The sequence below is a fragment of the Sus scrofa genome, chromosome 14 (genome assembly GCF_054392235.1).
Source record: "Sus scrofa isolate SSC_HxYL_T2T_F1_AM1 chromosome 14, Sscrofa_HxYL_maternal_Yorkshire_Landrace_v2.0, whole genome shotgun sequence".
NCBI lineage: Eukaryota > Metazoa > Chordata > Mammalia > Artiodactyla > Suidae > Sus > Sus scrofa.
In genome coordinates this window covers 89,216,094-89,238,560 of record NC_139396.1, presented here as the reverse complement: position 1 = coordinate 89,238,560, position 22,467 = coordinate 89,216,094, and the positions used below count along the sequence as shown (strand labels likewise).

The 22,467-nt window shown below is 37.9% G+C and overlaps 1 protein-coding gene and 1 long non-coding RNA gene across 2 annotated transcripts in view; both read right to left on the bottom strand.

The window, feature by feature from the left end:
- LOC102165048 (uncharacterized) overlaps positions 1 to 22,467 on the bottom strand; it is a 1,242,341-nt gene that overhangs the window by 708,236 nt on the left and 511,638 nt on the right. The gene's annotated exons all lie outside the window — the stretch shown is intronic.
- The window catches only part of REEP3 (receptor accessory protein 3), a 104,737-nt gene that overhangs the window by 14,167 nt on the left and 68,103 nt on the right, over positions 1 to 22,467 (bottom strand). The window contains exons 3-6 of the mRNA XM_001925659.7: positions 14,080 to 14,156; positions 11,278 to 11,398; positions 10,988 to 11,101; positions 1,283 to 1,430 (exon numbers count right to left, since the gene is read on the bottom strand). Coding sequence (XP_001925694.2) covers positions 1,283 to 1,430; positions 10,988 to 11,101; positions 11,278 to 11,398; positions 14,080 to 14,156 — 460 coding nt within the window. The remainder of the gene's footprint in view (positions 1 to 1,282; positions 1,431 to 10,987; positions 11,102 to 11,277; positions 11,399 to 14,079; positions 14,157 to 22,467) is intronic.

Sequence of the window (22,467 nt, the reverse complement as noted above, 5' to 3'; positions counted from 1 at the left end):
AAAAAATTTTAGTCACACCTGTTAAAATTTAATAGATTGATACTATAAAAAGTGTAATGGATTTTCAAATGTATTTCACTATTTTCACAAATAATTGGAATATAATTTTTAATCAATTATAGGGTTTTATGAATTATGAATAATTATAATTATGAATAATTATAATTTATAATCATAATTTATAATTATGAATAATTGTAAATCTGATAAAGGACTCTTATTACTAGTCCAAATCATCAAAATATATAGACCAAACCCCAAAATCAAAATCAGTATACCTAATTTTATACTTCTTATTAAGAAAGTGTCTATATTAGGGACTACTTTTACATTATTAAGGTATTAAGGATGATGGTTCAAAGTTCAAAGCTTCCTCATTCTTAAATCAATGGCCAAGACTTAATTACAACCTCTTGTAAGGTTATTAATTCTAGGGAAAACTTAAAAGAAAATTCACTATTTTTCCTTTATAAGAAGGGACTGCTATTTTATTTTTCAAATAGGTTTTAATTATAAAAGATGATTTTCAGTCTCCCTCAAAAGAGAACTAAAAGATCAAGTAGCCCTGTACCTTAAGGACCTAATAATCAATTAATAAGGAATGTCCTGAAGATCTTTGTTCTCAGTTGAGCCTCAAAGTGCAACTTTCTTATATGTGAAAAAATGACTAAGGAACCATGTCTTTTTGTTTATGTGTATGTTTCTAAGATCACAATAATTTATCAAAATTTAGAATGTATCAACTATGATATGCTCGTAACTTACCTTAGAATACACCACAAGTTAATTCATGAACTAGATTACATAATTTTAACATTTTTTTTCCTTTGGAGTAATCCTGTTTTCCTTTGGAGTAGTCCTTTTGTCAATTGACTAAAACTTTTTATAATATCCTTATTTGTTCACAGCACTTACAGTAAAGAGGGTTTAATTATAAAACTCCTTAGATGTCACTACATAATTTGTGTAGCAAGAATATTGATCACAGGTCAGACTTAGTGCTGCTAAAAATTCATGGCAGCACAAGGGGCCACTACTACTTTCTTAACTGGATCATCTCCAGTGTCATCAAAAGGCAATTTTAATTAGAGAAAATTTAGAGGAAAGGAACTACAGTCAAGTGTAAACAGCACCTCATTATTTTAAAATACTTAAAACATATAAGCTTAAAAATAAATTTTGTCTCCCAAACTCAGATTGCTACCAGGTATTATTTCAGTACCCATCTTGACTCCAAATCCCAATTATGAGAGAATGATACATTAAAACGAAACAAACACACCTGCTGATTCACTGGAGGCTGGCTTACTTTTCTTTTTTGTTTCTGGGAGAGGTTGGTATGGTCTTTGACCCACAGGCTCATCACCTTGGATAGCTGTCAGATCGTGCATACTGAAACTTCGTAAACGTTCAGTTATTGCTCCTTGGCTCTATTTAACAGAAAAACGATAGATCCAAGAAAAAAATACACTTTAAAATATTTAATATGTTTGCATTTAACTTTTCCCCAGTATTTTATCATGAAGCTTATTCATTTTATAATGAAACTTTCAGGAAAGCTGAAAGAATTCTACAGTGGATACTTATACATTGTCTACACTTTGCTATATCTGCTTTATCAGTTATCTACCATCTATCCATCCATCAATCCATTTCTTTTTCTTTTCTTTTTTCTTTTTCTTTTCTTTTTCCTTTTTCTTTTTTTGTCTTTTTGCCTTTTCTAGGGCCGCTCCCGTGGCATATGGAGGTTCCCAGGCTAGGGGTCTAATCAGAGCTGTAGCCACCAGCTTACGCCAGAGCCACAGCAAAGTGGGATCCGAGCCGAATCTGCGACCCACACCACAGCTCACAGCAACGCCAGATCCTTAACCCACTGAGCAAGGCCAGGGATCAAACCCGCAGCCTCATGCCTCCTAGTCAGATTCATTAACCACTGTGCCACGATGGGAACTCCCATCAATCCATTTCTTAATGAGTTTCAAAGCATGTTGTAGATATCAGCAGTTTCCACTCCTAAACATTTCAGCTTTAAATTTAATTTGAAAATGAAAAAAAAAATGTACGATGAGGAGTTCCCGTCGTGGCGCAGTGGTTAACGAATCCGACTAGGAACCATGAGGTTGCGGGTTCGGTCCCTGCCCTATGCTCAGTGGGTTAACGATCCGGCGTTGCCGTGAGCTGTGGTGTAGGTTGCAGACGCGGCTCGGATCCCGCGTTGCTGTGGCTCTGGCGTAGGCCGGTGGCTACAGCTCTGATTCAACCCCTAGCCTGGGAACCTCCATATGCCGCGGGAGCAGCCCAAGAAATAGCAACAACAACAACAAAAAAGACAAAAGACAAAAAAAAAAAAAAAAAAAAAAAAAAAATGTACGATGAGCTTACTCTCACAGTAAACATCATCCATAATTTTGCCCTCTCCTAAAACTAGCACTTTGGGGCTTAGGTTTATGATTTAGAAGAACTTTTTAAAGTAAAAGAGATGCTGTTTTAAAGCTAGGTCAAGTCAGGAATGGTATTTGCTCCACCTAGAACACAGTAAAAAATTTAGGAGCCAAAGAATCTTCAGTATGAAATGATATTCAGTTAATGAATTCACCATCTGGCAAAGCATATCTACCACTACACAATTTGATTTTAAGTCATTTTAAAGCCTTAACAATGTGGTAGACACTAGGCACAAGTGGGTATTTAAATTTAACTAAAATTAAACAGATTTAAAAATTCAGCCCTTATTGAACTAGCTACATTTCAAAAGATCAATAGACACATGTAGCTAGTGGCTACTGTATTGGTCAGTGAAGATATAGAATATTTCCTTCATTAAAGAAAGTTTGATGGTTTTCATCATTACACAGCTTTGAAAGGGACACTTCTGATATTTTCAAACATAACTACATTCCCCTCCAAAGTAAAAAAGGTTTGTAAAGAGAAAAAAAATAACTTCTAAATCTACCCACTTTGAAAATTTGTATAGCATATAGATGACTCATTTCTTATTTATAGCTGGATTAAAAATATTTTTCTAAAGGTTTTTTCACACTTATTATTTCTTCTTCTTACACATGTGAATTTATAGTTATGTTACTGTAGAAGCTCATACATAATGGTTAATCTCTAAATTTCAAAGCCTAAGGCACTACAAATATTCCAGCATTACTGCAAACATGTATTTTATGCTGAAGAAAAAGGTTTTGATTCCTTTTTTTTTTTTTTTTTTGTTCTTTTTGCCTTTTTTAGGGCCACTTCCCGCAGCATATGGAGGTTCCCAGGCTAGGGGTCTATTCAGAGGTGTAGCCACCGGCCTACGCCAGAGCCACAGCAACAAGGGATCCAAGCTGTGTCTGCGACCTACCCCACAGCTCACGGCAACACTGGATCCTTAACCCACTGAGCAAGGCCAGGGATCGAACCCACAACCTCATGGTTCCTAGTCGGATTCGTTAACCACTGCACCACGATGGGAACTCCTGATTCCTTGGTCTTAATTTAGGTCCTCTCAGTTAGTGATATTCTATTATGTTAAACCCAAACATCATTTTCATATCCCACTTAAGCTTTGTAATTTCTACCATATTTTTTGAATTATGAAAAAGAATTATTAAATTAAACGGTCTATATTCTCAGTAAGAATAACTGGATTCCACAGTTCTTTAAAGAGTCTTGGCATGCTTTAATTCATTATACTCTCTTTTTATCAGATATTATTTACTTATTAAACAGAGGCTGACAGAGGACTTCAGAGACACTCTAAGAGGAAGTGAGCAGATGCCTGAAACAGATGCCTTGTTTTCTCTGAACTGTCACTTTCTCTATTCCTACCTTTGTATTTCTGTGCCCTCTCTCAGCAATTCTTAACTTTTTGCCTATTGCTACAGATGATAATATATGCCCGTGATACCCTATATTGTAACTCCCAAACCCTCTCACTAAAGAAAGTACATCTCAGCGTGCAAATGAGTCCAAGTGCCATTGAACCAGTCTAGATTTATATCATCCTCAAATCTTTAGTGAGTATAATCAACAAATTACTTAGGGCATATTTCAATGACACATTATGGGTAGTTCTATTTCTGTGCTATATATATATATATATATTGCCTCTAGAACAAGATCTTAAGAAACTGGAGGGAAAAAAAAATTCCCTAGTGGCTCAGCGGATTAAGGTTCTAGCATTGTCACGCCTGTGGCTCTGGTCACTGCCATGGCATGGGTTTGATCCCTGACCCAGGAACTTTTGTATGCCATGGGTGCAACCAAAAAAAAAAAAAAAAAAGGAAACTAGGAAACTAAAAGAGAAGACACATCTTAGACTTTTCTGTTCTCCTCAGGCACCCAGTATGGGACTAATAGTGAGTATGTATTAAGTAAATTACTCTTTTTATCCCTCTTCTTTTTCATTGCTCTTGACTACTAGAGAGTTCTCTAGAGATAGTAGCATGTTTTAATATAAACACTGGAGTTTTGTGGGGTTTTTTAGATTTTTATTTTTTATATTATATTTGATTTACAATGTTCTGTCAATTTCTGCTGTACATCAAAGTGACCCTGTCAAATGTATATATTGTTCTTTTTCTCACAACACTGGAGTTAATATACAGAGGTTCAGCACCAATCTACAGGCATGGTCATGAGTATGTACATGGGTAGATTACACTATCCACCAGGAGTTTGCTTTAGGTTTAGATTAAAGATGGGCACAGACCAACCCTGAGGTATCTGGGTGATCTAGTTATAGTCTGGATTTTAGTGTAGCTTTTCAGAAACTAGCCCAATAGATCCAAATATTATCAATCCCCAAGAAAGACAAGGTACTGTAAAGGAAAGCAAAAATGGGGTTGTGTACCCTTCCTTGAGGACTCACAGAATTTCAACAGCCATTATCACTTTGAAAAATTGGTTTTTTTTCCACTGTATATTTTCTGATAGCCCCAGAATAGAAATAATATGGGGAAAGAATTATTGAAGTATTGTGAACTTCAGAAACACTGTAAATTATAAGTATCCAATGTGACCACTTTAAAGGAGAAGTGTAATTATAAAATAATCACATCTAAAGGGAGACTTATCCCCTTCAATTTTTACATATTCAGCACAAAAAGTCCATTAATAAGGGAATTATGTTTATAATGAAATGTCAAGTGGAAATATCTCCCCTCTACCTCATAATTCTAAATTATATGCAGAACACAGATGCGTGTATGCAGTATAATTATAATTAGGGAAAAATTTTCAAATGAAAACAGTGTAGTGTTTAGGCAGATCAGTATTTTTTTTCCAGAAACTTATTTAGTATTGCAGAATTATAGATGGTATAGTGAAGTTTTAAGTGTAACATGGTACACAATAAGAATTTCTTATCCATTTTTTAAATTATTTTTCCAGTATCTAAGTCCCCTACTCCCATCATTAAAAGAAAAATTGTTTCTGCATTTTGAGGGCACAAACAGGGCATTATAGTCACTTGTCAATAACGAAGCTAAAAGGTACTGAGATTTCCTTGAAATTAATAGTTCTTTATTTATTTACTTCTATTTGGCTTATACAATATTAAGCCAAAAGTATTTTTAAAACGAAGAAAGAGGAAAAAATATGGAGAAACAGTAGTCTTAATAAGTTGGAAGGGAGTTACCATCCACCAGGTAATTCTATATCCCAGCATTTTAAAACCTATACTCTACAGAATTGTATGTACACTGTGTATGCTAAAATTGTTCCTAAAAAATCAAAGAGAAAATAACAGAAAAATTATGATGAGAAAACAAAAGTCAAATTAAAAAAGTATTCTGCAGAATATTTTACATCATTAGTGGAAGTGTTCCCACCTTCAGGTAGCTCAGAGTTCTCAAGGTTTGAATTTGAATGAGCACAGAATATCTTTTTAATAAACTGAGAACACTATAGGCATTGACTGGGTGGGAGGGCTGGGCCCAAATCTAACACCCTCAAGCTCTGGAAAGGATTCTCAGCTGAGAAGCAGCTTCCCAAGCGGACCCCGCACGGAGCTCATTTACAGCCAAGGGCACTAGGACATCTGAATGTCTACCCAAGTGTCCAAGCCCATGATTGGCATCTGTAAAGTGGGACCTTGCATGTATGACTAATTCTAACTTCTTTATACCCAAATAATTCTGCCTTTGTTTAAATACCTCATTTCTTGGTTAAATATTATGTTACTATATTTTTGTGTTAAATATTTACTTGACTATTTACTCCCCTTATCAGCTTCTTTGTATAAAACCTTCAACCTATCTTCCCCCTTTTTAATTAAGAATTCAAAAACATAATCAGCAATGCTTTATAATTTTACAAGCATACAAACAATCTTTTGCAGAATAATTTTTATAATACTGTTCAGTAATGAATAGCCACTAAGTTCCATTTCTTGTTGATTTTTTTTTCTTTTTTGTCTTTTTGCTATTTCTTGGGCCGCTCCCATCGCATATGGAGGTTCCCAGGCTGGGGGTTGAATCAGAGCTGTAGCCACCGGCCTACGCCAGAGCCACAGCAACGCGGGATCCGAGCCGCATCTGCAGCCTACACCACAGCTCACGGCAACGCTGGATCATTAACCCACTGAGCAAGGGCAGGGACCGAACCCGCAACCTCATGGTTTCTAGTCGGATTCGTTAACCACTGCGCCACGACGGGAACCCCTCTTGTTGATTTTTGACATACTACACCATAATTGCAGAATAAGGTTAGTCCCCAGTTTTTAGGGAAATGTCTTTTTTCCTGTGGACATTCAACAATTAATCTGATCAAGCCTAGAATGAAAGTGACTGCATTTGCATTAAGTGATGCAAACTACTAATGTATTTTGTAGTTTGAAGAATAAAGAAAAATGTATTTATCAAAGAATGATTGTAACAGAGAAAAAAGAAAGATGATTTGTAACTTACCACCCAAACTACCTATACCTATTTATTTATCCTTTTAGCCTTTTCTGACTCATCGTATTTTTAGACCAGGGTAACACTAATGCTATTTTGGGCTGGATAATTTCTGTGTGTGGGGTGGTGGGGGAAGCCATCCTGTGCACTATAGGATATTAAGCAGCATCCTTGTCCTCTACCCCTGAGATGCCAGTAGCAGCACCCCTTTCTCAGTTGTGACAATTCAGAATATCTCCAGGCATTGCCAAATGTTTCCAGGAGGCCAAAATTGCCCTCAGTTGAGAACTATTGTTTTAGAATATAAGGGGTTTTAGAAGTCAGTTTTTCACCTCTTCATTTTTTAAAAACATTTTTTAATTTTAATTTTAATTTTCTCTTTTTACAGCTGCACCTGCGGCATATGGATGCCCCAGGGTCAAATTGGAGCTGCAGCCCCAGGCTTTTACCACAGCCACAGCAGTGCTGGATCTGAGCTGCATCTGTGACCTACATTGAAGCTTGCGGCAACGCTGGATCCTTAACCCATTGAGCGAAGCCAAGGATTGAACCTGCATCCCCACAAAGACTATTTCAGGTTCTTAACCCACTGAGCCACAATAGGAAATCCCTATCCCTTCATTTTAGCGGTAAGAAGATGGATACTTAGATCAGTGCAATTGATGGCCCCACATCTCCTGGCTAATTAGTGGCAGAATCAGGGCTAAAACATGCTGATAACTGGACTGCTATAGAATTCAACTTTCATTATAACATTGTGCTTCCCTAGGCTGCAGGGAAAATATCATGATCTTTCATTTCTATTGTTGGAACAAGTGCTCTCTTTTAAAACAGATGATGCGGCAGTCCGACTAGGAACTATGAGGTTTCAGGTTCCATCCCTGGCCTCGCTCAGTGGGTTAAAGATCCGGTGTTGCCATGAGTTGTGGTGTAGGCCACAGATATGGCTCTGATCTGGCGTTGCTATGGCTGTGGTGTAGGCCAGCAGCTACAGCTCCGATTGGACCCCTAGCCTGGGAGCCTCCACATGCCGCAGGTGCAGCCCTAAAAAGACAAAAGATAAATAAATAAATAAATAAATAAATAAATAAATAAATAATAAAAAATGAAATGGATGATGCGAATCAGTTGAATCTCCTCAAATCCTCTCACAAACAGAAAGCCATTAAAGCAGACTGCAAGATGTTAGGATTTCTGACCTAATTAATCACCATCACTTAATGGCAATTATATTTCATAAATTTTAACTGTAAGGCTCTAGTTTCTGTGATAATTGATTTTTAAATAATATCTGCTAAAGAATTCACCAAGAAAAGGCTGCCAGAGAAAATCCTAAGAGATGGTTAAGTCGACTGACAGGACTTTTCTTTCTTTGTCCTCCATCCGGCATTAGTCTTGTTCATCTGTTCAAAAGCCACCTGCATTTCTCATCTGAAAGCTACGGAATGTTGAACATCCTCAGCAAAATCCTTGAAGCTCCTTCATATGTTTTGCTTTGATCAGCCAAAATAAACTTGTACACTGACCTTGTGAACAGATGCCTGGTAATGAGGTCATAGAACTGAGCAACATTTTCAGAAAATTGCTTTACGGTGTAATAAATGTTCTGATTAGATTCCTATTTTCATCTTTAACATGCTCAGGCGGTTCAACCTGAGAAACCTTGCCAGGGATATTGCTGATCTTTAAAGGTCACATCGAGAGCCCAATGTTTTTAGCCTGAAAGATATTTTTTTTAACAAACTATATATTGTAAAAATGTTTAATAACTCAAGTCTTACTCTTAGCTTTCTTGCAGTTTCTCCTTAAACCTGACCTATTTCCTATTTAAGTTTCAATTTACTCTTCTGTAGGAAGTGTCTGGTTCAGTGATTCTTCCGTCACAGTGCCTTTCTTTGACATCTCCAGAGATTAAACCAATTTCTTCTACTTCAAAATAGGCACAGTAAAACTTGAGGCAAATAGTGTTAACATTAAACTGTGTTCAGCATTTAACAATTATTCCTAATGAATTAAATCCAGGATAGTTGATGCCAACATTTCTGTGCCCATGAGGAGAATGGTGAGGGCTACCTCACACACAGTGAACTTGTAACAAAAGGATCACGAGATCACAAACAAAAAAGAGAGCATTCCAAAGGGAATTCAAATTACAGGATGTGTGTGTGTGTTTGTTTTGCAGTGGTAACTTAGATGATTTTTATGCTCTCTGTTTCCTGCCTTTGAACTGGGAGGTGGTTTTCAGCTGTTAATTATATAAGCAGAAGCCAACAGTGAATTCCAAAGAAGTCAGAGGAATGTAGGTATAGCATTGCTTTCATAGTTTTTCTAAAGAAAAGTGTTCTGTGAGATGAGGTTTTTTTTTTTTTTTTAGTTAATGATTTTTATTTGTTTCCATTATAGCTGGATTACAGTGTTCTGTCAATTTTCTACTGTACAGAAAGGTGTACAGTACACATATACATATATATTCTTTTTTCTCACATTATCATACTCCATCATAAGTGACCAGATATAGTTCCCAGTACTATACAGCAGGATGATGCTTATTTTAATAGTGGAGGGGAGAGAGTGTGCTCTAAGCAACCAAACATGAGGTAAGATTTTCAGTTAGTGAATACAGACATTTAGCTGGACAGTAGTAGCCTGTGAGGGTAGGGAGACAGTAATTTGTTCATTGCTGCATTCCAAGCACTTACCGTTTAGTAGGCATTAAATACATACATAGATGTTAAATACATTAACTACATATATGTTGAATAAATGTATAGGATGTTACATACTCGTGGTAGCAAAGTATGCATAAAATAAAAATAAATGAGGAGGGAATGAGGATAAGATAATCTAGTGGGGATTTCTGATTCCTCACATTATAGAGTGTGCATAGTTATAAGTCAAAATGAAATATCCCCCAAAATAGTCACAATATGTAGCAGGGTGTCTCATGGAGTAGCAAGGTTATAAACTATATCTAAGTTTTAAAGTGGAGAGGGGAAGTGGAATTTTTATGCTTCTATGTTCCCTAACACAGTGTTCTAAAATGTCTATATTTTCTAAATGATTTTTGATGCTGAAATTTAATTTTTAGCTTTTCATCATAGAGTCATGTTGAATGTTGCTTTTTAGTATGGAAAATTCATAAAGCATCTCCTTTGAGGCGTAAATAAATACAAGTACTTCATTTATAAAGTTAAATAACATTAAATTTTGTCACAAAAGAAAGCAAGAAGTCCTTGTCCTCTTCTCTCCATCTCCCCTGCAGGAAACCACTTTAAACCCTCTATGTTCATATACCGAAGGACGACGAGGACTTTAGTTCTCTCCCACCTTGTTTTTTTCTTCCCGCCGTCCTCCCAGTGGAGACGTTAAGTAAATTGCCACTGGTTACTTAGAAAGTCACACTCAGCACTTTCTAGAAATCTGAAGCCTCTTTCCTTTCCATGTATTACACACTAAAACCAATTATGCCATGGTATTTAAAATAAACCGCACTAACTACTACATGCAAAGAAATCCAAAAGCCATAATGCGAATTTTCACAGAAGGCATTCCTTTGATAATTTGGCTTGCAAAACACAACACATGACATTAGTAATTGGCTAAATAAAATCTTAAATTTTAAGAACAAATTTTTCATGCCTTATTTTGAATAATCAGTTACCTCAAATTGGTTGAAGTATGGGTGCAGAAGTAAGCCAGAAATCCTACCAAGATATTGCCATGGAGGGAGAGAAAAAAAAAAAAAAAACACCAAGACAGAGAAAGAAAGAACGGTCATCTTTACTAAAGGTGATTTATTTAAAACTATCTTAAGGCTACAAAGTAGGAAAATTATGACAAAATGACATTTTCCTGTATGTTTTATTTATTAACTAGCACTCATTTTGTCATCACTTAGGAGTTTCAAAATATTGAACAGTTATAGAAAACATGTTAAAATGTCTTTAAAATAATCTACTTGTTCTTTATAGTATTACAAAAATAAATAGAAGGTTAAAATTTTGTGAAAATTTTATAATGATCTGAAATAAAAACCTACCCTACTTTATCCATTGAGTTAATGTGACATTGGATAAAAAAAATGTAAATAAAATTACCTTCACTGCTGCAGTGACAGCAGCAGTAGCTGCTAAATTTAAACCTTGTCGCCCAAAGTTTACCATAGTCTCATAGCCTCGTTCCTTTGCTTGTACAATATAATCATCAATCTCCTGGAAAAAAAAAACCAAGCCCATAGATATTAATTTTATTTAAGAAGAGTGTCAAGCTGAAAATAGGACTTCTCCCCGCCTCATATAATAGTTTCACTCATTTTACAGCATACAGCATGTGATGATGTACATTTCTAACAAATGATTTGTGGAAATAATTTATATATCTTACTTACCCTTTCTTTTGCAGAAAGTAGTGGGTGAAGGAATTTTCTATATATTAAACTTGCTCCTTTGGTATAGGGAGAGAGCAGCCATATGACAAAAGCAATCTTAAGCTCATAGTACAGGGGGAACCTAAAAAGAAAAAATTTGAAGAAAAAAAAAAAAAAGCCAGTGAAAATAAACTATGAACAATGAAGAAAACACACACATTGAAAAAAAAAAAAAACCTTTAAAAAGTTCCATCACTGTGTTAAGTATGTAAATAGTTTTGATCAGAGAACCAACTATGTTTGAATTGACAGATTAATCTCATTAACTATATGTTCAGAACAACCTGACCCCTGCAGAGATTCACACCTTCTAGTACAAGATTGCTCCATTTACACAAGCACAGGCAAGCTGCCAAGCTGACTGAAGCAGTTCAGAAAGGCAATTAATAGTATTTAATCAGGACAGCAAGGTACACTCACTGTCTGTAGAGCCCAGCTGCCATGGCATTACCTGGACACACCTCCAAGCATCGAGTCAGCTTCACAAGCTCCAAGTGTACCATGTTACCCCATATACATAACTCCTCTTAGAACTCCCAGAAAACTTCCCTTCCAATTTCATTTGGCCAGAATTGCAGCACTGGCAAGGAGAAATTGAATTACCATGTGTAGCCTTAGAATCAGGGTTATACACCCAGGCCCCTTCCCACATGATTTTTCAGTGCTTTCGTGGTAGGTTGAGTACAATTCCTCAAGCAATTACTGTGGGTTTAGCCATATGACCTGCTTTGAGCAACAGAATGTGAGCATGATACATGTCACATGCAAGGAGAAGCTTTACATGCTCTCTCACTCCCTCACCTGAACACCCCAACCACTTGCTTTCAACTGTTCTTTCTGCCACAAGAACAGTTGCTTCTTCAGCCTTGGTCCTTGAACAAGAAAACACTTGAAACTGAGCTGAGCCCAGCGAAGCTGCAGCCGACCGTTTGTTCTCATGCAGCTTGAGCAAGAAATGAATGTTTGTTTTTATAACCTATGGTGCTTTTAGGGTTGTTTGTTGCCACAGCAAAAGTTAAGTAATAAATCATGAAGGGACCAGAATCTTGTGGTCTGATAACAGAAAATCTGGGCTCTTGATGTGGCAGATGGGCAGGGGGCCAGTAAGGAATGACTACTGTGTAGTTGACAAAGGGTCTCTGCATAGTGCAATTAGTTTCTGGACTTTCATTGCTCGTGGTAAGCTTTTTCTACGTTACTTACTTTTTTTTTTTTTTTTTTTAGCCACCCCACGGCTTATGGAGCTCCTGGGCCAGGGATCAGATCCCAGCCACAGCTATGAACTAAGCTTCAGCTGCTGCAAGGACAGATCTCTAACCCACTGTCAGGCTGGCGATCGAACTAGAGTCCCAGAGCTCCCAAGATGCTGCTGATCCCATTGTACCACAGTGGGATCGCCAACCTTGCTTACTTTTTAATAGGGTAGATAAGTTACATTTGCAATCAGAAAAATAAAAGAGAACTCTTTAAAGAGAGAACAATGAAACTTAAGAGACCTAGCATAGTTTGGAATCTGTGTTCTGCCCCTAAAAACAAACAGAAAACCCTCCCAACCCTCACACCAAAACATAAGGGGTAATTGGATGAGCTGTGGGACAGAGGGAGGAAGAGAAAGATGGATTCGGATACAGAGACACTGATAAATAAGAGCAGGTTGCTAACATTTAAGTCTTCTATTTTACCCAGCATTCCAATGTGACCTAATGTGCTATGAGAATATGATGAGAATAGCAAAGTCAGAAAGACACCTTAAGCAGAGAACAGTAAATGTTTGAAACAAATCCAGGAAGGAATGGAAGTAGCCACTGACCAAAATCAAGTACAAGAAATGGTGACTTTCAAACTGATGCCTATATGAGCAGCTGACTGATTTTTTTTTTTTTTTTTCAGCTCAATAGGTAGCCTGGGTAAAGAAGCAAATTGTAGGGCTTATTTAGGTTGATGATTTGTGCAGCAAAGGCAGCTGAAGATAGTGGCAAGGGGGTTAAAGTTTAAAGAGTTTGAAAGGAGGACTTCTCCAAGTGACGGCAAGGTTTAGATGGAAATGCACTACTGGTATACAGCACAGGGAGATAAAAGTTGTACCATTAAGAGTTGTTCCTTAGTAAAGATATTAAATATTAGAGGATATAAACATGCTTTAATTTTGCCTCATTCTGTTTGGAATAGAGTAATCAAGGAGCTGGTGTTGTGGGGTGGGGGTGTCTGTAGATGTTGATGTCATCCAGTTTGAATGTTTGTAGATGAGGCTTCTTTTTTTGGTCACACTCGCAGCATGTGCAGGTTCCTGGGCATGTGGAAGTTCCTGGGCCAGGGATCGAACTCATGCTATAGCAGTAACAATGCAAGATCCTTAATCTGCTGAGCCACCAGGGAAGTCCTGTAGATGAGACTTTTAAGAAAAGGGAGGGAGTGCTAAAACCAGACGCTGTGGGCTTCAAAAGAGGAGTCGTTTAGGAAGTAGTGAAGAAAAAAAAGGTCTGAAATTATGTGTGGAAAAAAAGATAATCACAACCAAGTTTTCTCTATTGCAAGATACTGGGAGGTGTGTGGGAGATAAGCAGGGAGATGAGAACAGTGAGCTGCCTCAACTCGAAGATTCTATAAAGAAAGTAATGTTCTTGTGAGGAAACAATAAAGAACATGATACAATGGATAATTAGGTAGACTGATTGAATTCCCTTTTTAATAGCAAGAGCGGATAAGAACTCAGACAATCCATAAGAGCTTACAGTCTGGTCATTTCTCAACGCGAGAACTTACCAGGCAACTGTTTGATCTGCTACTGTTTCAATCACAGTATAGAGAGCAAAAACAATCCAGTACATCATCCACCGAACCTAGAAATAATAAAAATACTCATGAAATAATAGACCACAATTATTTGCAACTTTGAATAGTTATGTATATCATATATGGTATGTTGGATTAAATGCAACCTGTTGACTAATTACAACAGGTTTTGTGCCTGAGTTCTTCACATCACTGTATCAGTAGTCCTAGGATACAAGAATCAAAGAATAACAAATCTCTGGGCTTGATACAATATAATGTAGGAACTTAAATGAAAGAGTTGAAGAAATAGGACGTATTTTTCTTAACTGGAGGAAAATTCTTTAAAAGGTCTTATCTACATGTTTCCTTGTGAAGACTATTAGCTATTTAATTATTATATAAATCATACAGTAGGAGTTCCCACTGTGGTGCAGTAAGATCAGTGGTGTCTTGGGAACACCGCTCACAAGTTTGATCCGGGCCTGGCACAATGGGTTAAGGATCCAGCGTTGCAGCTGTGGCTTAGATTGCAGCTAAGGTTCAGATCTGATCCCTGGCCTGGGAATTCCATATGCCTGTGACCAAAAATGAAAAAAAAAAAAAATCATACAGTAAAATACATGACAGCATTTCATCTCTATTAATCTTTTACATTTTTTATTCCTTATTTCTTAATATATAGAACCTGTCCTGAAACCAAAGAACAATCCTGGGTTTGTTACAACCATATGCTAGTATGCTAGTATGTTACATCCATAATGCTAGTACACCCAGTTTGAAAGTCTAAGATGAGTGTCTGATTCCTTTTCCTGTAAATATAAGCCTGTAATCTTTCACGTATCCTTTTCCTTCTTCTACTCCAATACCACAAGAGTAGTTGCAGTAGATCCAATGTTTGTGTTCTCCCCAAATTCACATGTTGAAATCCCATCCCCAAATGGGTAGTAGGAGGGGATGTCTTTGGGAAGTTATTATTAGGTCACAAAGGCAGAGTCCTCATGAATGTTACTAGTGTGCTTACAAAAGAGTCTCCAGAGCGCTCTCTCTGCCCCTCCACTGCGTGAGGGGACAGTGAGAGGACAGCCATCTCTAAACTGGGACATGGGCCCTTGCCAGACACAGGATCTGCTGGCACATTGATCTTGAACATCTCAGCCTTGTGAACTGTGAGAATAATTTTATGTTGTTTATAAACACTCAGTCTACGGTATTTCTGTTATAGCAGCCTGGATGGACTAAGACAGCAGTTCATGACATTTTTACCCCTTGCTTGGAATATAGCATCCTCAAAGGTCCCCAAGACTTTGGTGTCTCTGTACCAATCCTTTTAAGGGGATGCCGCCATATTAATTTTTCTTGAGCTCATTCTCACAAATTTACACCTTTCCACCTACCTAAGTACAAAGATTCTCTATCTCTCAAGTAGGTTGGATCTTTCAGTAAAGGTTAAAATCTCTGCTTTTCTCAATATTATAATAATAGCTAATACTCAAAACCATTCCAACTATAGGCTAGGGACTGTACCAAGTGCATCAGATGTATTAATTCACTTATTCCCCAAAATGACATTATGAAATAGAAAACAATTATATAATTCCAAGGAAACAGTGGTACAAAGAAGTAGAATGACTTATGCAAGCACATTTAGCCAGAATTCGAATCCAGGCTGCCAGACACCGGAACTGGTGCTATTAACCTTTTTTACCATGTAGAAAAAAAAAAAATGTGAGGAATTAGTGAACATGAGGTCTAAGAATAATTACTACTTCCCTTATTCTCACCCTAATAAGATGACAAAAAAAAAAATTAGGTATCTATAATTAGCCAGAAAATTGACCTATTTAGGTTTGGTTTGTTTTTTTTTTTTTTTTTTTTTCCCACAGCATGAAGAAGTTCCTGGGTCAGAGATCAAACCATAGTGATCTGAGACACAGCAGTGACAAAGTTGGATCCTTAACTGCTAGCTACCAGAGAATTCCTGGCTCATTTTTTGTTTGTTTATTTTTTAAATGGCCACACCCATGGCATATGGAAGTTTCTGAACCAGGGATTGATTGTGGCATAAGTCACAGCCTTTGGCAACACCAGATCCTTTAAACCACTGCGCCAGGCCGGGGATCAAAACCTATGCCTCTGCAGTGACCTGAGCTGCTTCAATCGAATTCTTAACCCACTGTGCCACAGTGGGAAATCCATGACCTATTTAGATTTAATACAGATGGTTGTTTGGGTATTCCATAAACAATATGAAACTATAACTTAGGAGGAGTTCCTATTGCAGCTCAGTGGTAACGAATCCAACTTGTATCCATGAGAGTGCATGTCTGATCCCTGGCCTTGCTCAGTGGGATAAGGATCCGGCATTGCTAAGATCTGTGGTATAGGTGGTAGATGCTGCTTGGATCCTGTAGTTGCTGTGGCTGTGACTTAGGCCTGCAGCTGCAGCTCTGTTTCAACCCCTAGCCTGGGAACTTCCATACGCCATGGGTGTGGATCTAAAAATAAAACAAAACAAAACTAAACTATAACTTAGGTATCTTTAACAGTTATCCACTTACATGGACAAATCAATTAAAAATAGCCATGAGAAATGAAGAAATGTGTTGTGAAATATAAATAATAATTTACTCTACCTGAGAGCTTAAAAAATTGCCCGAAGCAAATAGTAGGGCACATTATCTATACTTAAAATATAAGGAAATCAGCCTATAAGATTATCATCTCAAAGTTAAAAAAAACAAAGACCAAATATACTCTTTAGTTTTTCACTTTTCATGAGTTATCATCAATCCTTCACTGCTACAAATTCCAAGCTTTTGTCCCAGTATGGGGATTTTCTTCCAGGGCTAAAATCCTATATTTTTTTTTTTCTCCCCATCCTTTTCTTTTTAAAGGAAAGAGAGGCTCTTACAGGAATTCATTCATTTAGCCCTTCCAAATCAAACACTAATTTAGTACTTTTGCTTTTCAACTGTATTCACAAGGTTATCTCCCCAAAAAGAAATGAAGAAAAGACCCTGCAAACCAAACAATGCACTATTTTAGAGCTAGATGGGACCATGGAGGTGATGGAGGTTTTTTTGTTTTGTTTTGTTTTGTTTTAAATAAACTAGCCTTTATTGATAAAAAAGACAAAAACCAAACGCTGTTCTAGTTAGACCTCCCATTCTATCCACTGGAGGAGACTCTTGAGGAGACTCCAAGAAACCCTAGTGCTCCATAGGGCAAAGTTTGAAAATAAATAACATGGTAAACTCCTCTCATTTTACTGAGAAACAAAAGAAGTTTGTGCAAGGTCACTGAGTTGGGGAATGGGCTCAGGAGGCACAGTCTACTTTGAAGCCTGAAACGGGCAGTTTGTTTGTTTGTTTGTTTGTTTGTTTTATCTTTTTCAGGCCGCACCCATGGCATATGGAGGTTCCCAGGATAGGGATTGATATGGAACTGCAGCTGCAAGCCTACGCCACAGCCACAGCAACACCAGATCCAAGCTGCATCTGCGACACACATCACAGGTCAAGGCAACGCTGAATCCTTAACCCACTGAGTGTGGCCAGGGATGAACCTGCATCCTCATGGATACTAGTTAGATTCATTTCTGCTGAGCCACGACAGGCACTCCATAAGCAGATTTCTCAAACACGTGGCTGCCATCAAACCAATCTTTTTAGCTCTCTCCCTCTCTTACATTCATTCTCCCTCTCTCCCTCTCTTACATTCAGCCCAGAACCTTATCACCTTCTTTCCTAGTAAAGTGAGGGCTTGAATTAAATGGTCTCTTTCATAGAAAGTTTAAAAGACTTTCAGAAAAACAGATTTAAGTCAATGCTTGCTATTTTTCAATATATCATATTTTCATTATTTTACTATTTCATAGCCATCATTATGGTTGTGATCTTCCAAATGGATAATAACGATAAATCATACTCCACAAATAGCCATAATTTGCCTTTTAATAGTCAAGTAGAGGTGAAATGAACTGTACAGTTAATATTTGGTGATATTCCCTGTAAGACTAGTTCTCAAACGGATTAGAGCTGCTACAGTCCCATAGATTTCAAAAGCACCCTGGCTTCAGTAAAGGCAAATGCTTTTTCAGTTTTCAAATTCATTATAAAACCCACCAAATAGGAGTTCCCGTCATGGCACATTGGAAACAAATCCCACTAGGAACCATGAGGTTTCGGGTTCAATCCCTGGCCTCACTCAGTGGGTTAAGGATCTGGTATTGCTGTGAGCTGTGATGTAAGTTGCAGATGTGGCTCCGATCCTGCGTTGCTGTGGCTGTGGCGGAGGCCGACAGCTATAGCTTCGATTCAACCCTTAGCCTGGGAACCTCCATATGCTTAGAGTGTGGCCCTAAAAGCAAAAAAATAAATAAAAAAAGCAAAACCTACCAAATAAATTTCAAGTATATGATGTTTATCTTTTAAAAAATCATTTAAATCATGAAAATACTTAATAATGTCAATTTTTTTTTAAAAAAGAGGGTTATTATGTCTTTTTGGTTGAAAAAGAACAGCAGGGTATTCCTGGACATTTATATAAGCAGAACTCCATGGCTCTAATTTGTGTTTAATGAATATATTCTTTGACAATCTACTCCCTTAGACTTAATGGATTTTTTCCATGCTCTTTATTAGAAATATGATCTTAAATATAGAATCAAGGCAATAATTAAATGAATTCACCACAAGTGTGTTATTCATGGGAGTAAGCACAAAGAAAGTTAACCCTGAGAAGATAATGCTTTCTTTTTTCTATTAACAGATTTGCTTGGGATTTTATACCAAATGATTACTCAGCAAAGATTTTATTTAAACTATACCTCAAGGCTGCTCAGCCTAGTGTTTATGGTCTAGCCCAAAGGAAATAACAGAGAGAAGTCAAGGTCAGAAAGAACAGAGGAGTTCCCGTCATGGCTCAGCGAAAACTGACTAGCATCCATGAAGACGCAGGTTTGATCCCTGGCCTCGCTCAGTGGGTTAAGAATCTGGCATGGCCGTGGGCTGTGGTGTAGGTAGCAGACGCGGCTCGGATCTGGCATTGCTGTGGCTGGGCTGTGGCCAGCAAATACAGGTCCTATCAACCCCTATCCTGGGAACCTCCATATGCCATGGGTGCGGCCCTAAAAAGACAAAAGACAAGAAAAAAAAAAAAAAAGAAAAAGAAAGAAAGAGCAAGTCACAAAAATTTAAATATATTAAAAATATGTGAAGATAAAATATTCTTTAGATCAACATCGACGACAAAAGGCAATACTAAAACCAAAAATCTGTTAGGAAAACAATCACACTGATAATCTTATGATCATATATAACCAAACGAAATAGAAACAAGGGCCGTTGAAATAGAAGTCAGTAACTTGAAAGGTAATTGTAATAAATCACAATCAACATTTAGAGTTACTGGAAAAAATTTTATGTTTTTGAGAAAGTGGGACAAATAGTGTTTCTTTCCAGTTCAGAAACAACTGGTAAAGTCAACACACTGTTGTTTAGATATCTTCATGAGGTCAATGAATAGTAAGAAAACTACTCAGCTTTTTCTTAAAAGTCTCTTTGATCCCAGGGAATTGAATTTCCACCAAGGTGCAGTTTATACTGATAAGCACTAAGAGGGATACACACATAAACATCCTTTTTTGTGTAATCCTTTTTTTGTGGCTGATTTTTAAAATCATTTTTAAAAGCTTTATTGAAGTATAGTTGATTTACAATGTTGCAATAATTTCTGCTGTACAACGAAGTGATTCAGTTATACATACAGACACATCCATTCTTTTTCAGAATCTTTTCCCATATAGAGTATCACAGAATATTGGGTAGAGTTCTTGCGCTGTACAGCAGGTCAGAACACTGTGGTGTGGTCACTCCATACACCACAGTGTACACTTTTGATAAATCTTTCACATGAAGCACAATTTAGACAATTTCTAAAGATGCAGGTGGCATCGTCATACTTACTGATACAACTGTAGCAAACCCTACCTACTTCATGTCATGGGAATAGAAACAGGAATATGAGCAGTTTCTGTCCTCAAGGATTTAAGATTTTACTAGGGAGAAAAACGGGTAAATAACTGTGACTTAAAAAAAAATGTTCCGGCTGTTTTTACAAGTATGTTCTGCTGTAGTTCCAAGGATGAGTCAAGAGCACAAGAGTGTGAGGAAAGCTTATTAAAAGGACTATTTATAAAGTTGTGGGCGAGGTTCAGGAAAACCAGTAAAGGCTAGTGCTGCACCCCGGAGCTAGTGACCGCAGGAACTGGCATTACCCCTTGGTGTGAAGAAGGGAGGGAAAGGCTTCCTGGAATTCAAACAGGGCAAATGTAGGAGAGAGATGCAGCCTCAGGTGGACAGTTACAGCCATCCCATGACAGCAAGGAGGACGCTGGGAGAACAATACCCTGACCCAGTGCTCACCCTGCCTTCCAATCTTCTGTAAGAGCCTCCTGTGAGCCAAAACTAAAGGGAAGCCAGAGATGGTGCAAACTGCCTCCTGAGCCCTAAGTAAGGCAGGGAAAGGTGGGGTGTGGAGGAGGAGAAACCCCACTGGAGAGGCAGGTGGTAGGTCCCCACCACTCAGCCTGTCAGCCATTTGAAACACATCAGGAATCCTAGTCATTTCTCACCACTTCCCCACACACCTCCCCCACCCAGGTGACCATTATCTCCTGTCTGGAATATTCTCATAGCTTCCTAACTGATCATTCTGCCTTTTTTTTTCCCCCACCCTGCAACATATGGAGCTCCAGGGCCACGGATCAAATCTAAGCCACAGCTGTGAGCTATGCTATAATTGCAGCAACCCCGGACCCTTTAACCCATTGTGCCAAGTGGGGATGGAACCTGCATCCCGCTGATTCCACTGTGCTCCAGCAGGGACTTCCACTCTGCTTTTTGGGTCTTTTGCATACATCACTGAGTATCTCCTTAAAACAAAAGCCAAATCAGGTCATTACTTCGCTCAAACCCTTCTGATGGCCCCCATCAGTGTTCTTACCTGGGCCCAGAAGGCCCAGTGGGTCTGGCATCGGCTCATTCTCCTCATTCTCTTGCTCTGCTCCAGTCACGTCAGCCCTTTTACTGTCCCTTCTTTGTGTAGGTATATTCTACCTCAGGGCCTTAGTACATGTTGCTTCCTTGCCTGAAATACTTTTTCCCTAGGTATCCATGTGAATAGTTTTCTCACTTGTTTCAGGTTTCTACCCAAATATTCATCTGAGAGGTTTTTCCTGACCACCCTGTTTAAAATAACAATGTTCTTCTAACTCCCTTATACTGACTTATTCTTCTTTAAAAAAATTTTTTTTAAGTATATTTGATTTACAATGTTGTATCAATTTCTGCTGTACATCAAAGTGGCCCAGTCATACATATATACATTTTTTGTCTTATCTTCCATCATGTTCTACCACAAGAGATTGGATATAGTTCCTTGTGTTATACAACAGGATCTCATTGCTTATCCATTCTAAATGTACCAGTTTGCATCTACTAACCCCCAACTCCCAATCCATCCTACTCCCTCCCCCTCCTTCTTGGCAACCACAAGTCTGTTCTCTACCTGTGTGTCTGTTTCTGTTCTGTAGCTAGGTTCATCTGTGCCATATTTTAGATTCCACATATAAGTGATATCATACGGTATTTGTCTTTCTATTTCTGATTGATTTCACTTAATATGAGAACCTCTAGTTGCATCCATGTTGCTGCAAATGGCATTATTTGGTTCCTTTTTTATGGCTGAGATGACTTATTTTTCTCTTTGGCACTTATCACATATCATAGACACATCTAACAAATATTTCCTCACTCCCCCCCCCACCTTTTCTTACTAGAACATAAACTTCAAGAGGACAAAGACTTTTTTATTTTGCTCACTACTAAATTCTCTGTGCCTGTACAGAAGGTGCTCAGTAAATATATGAATTGTTGGATGAATATGGGACCACACAGAGCTTAGTGTGTTCCTTTCTGCAAGAACTGCAAAAGGCTAGACAATAGGAGGTAAAGATATGACAACTAAATATGAAAAAATCTTATAAGAGATCTGGTTGAAAAAGAAAAAAGTAGGGGGATTAAAAAATAGCATGGGGAATTCCCATTGTGGCACAGCAGAAATGAATCCAACTAGGAACCATGAAGTTGCGGGTTCGATCCCCAGCCTCGATCAGTGGGTTAAGGATTCGGCGTTGTCGTGAGCTGTGATGTAGGTCACAGACGAGGCTCAGATCTGGCATTGCTGTGGCTGGCGCGTAGGCTAATGGCTACAGCTCCGATTCGACCCCTAACCTGGGAACCTCCCTATGCTGCAGATGTGGCCCTAAAAAGACAAAAAAGAAAAAATAGCATGAGCAAAATGAAAGCACATTTA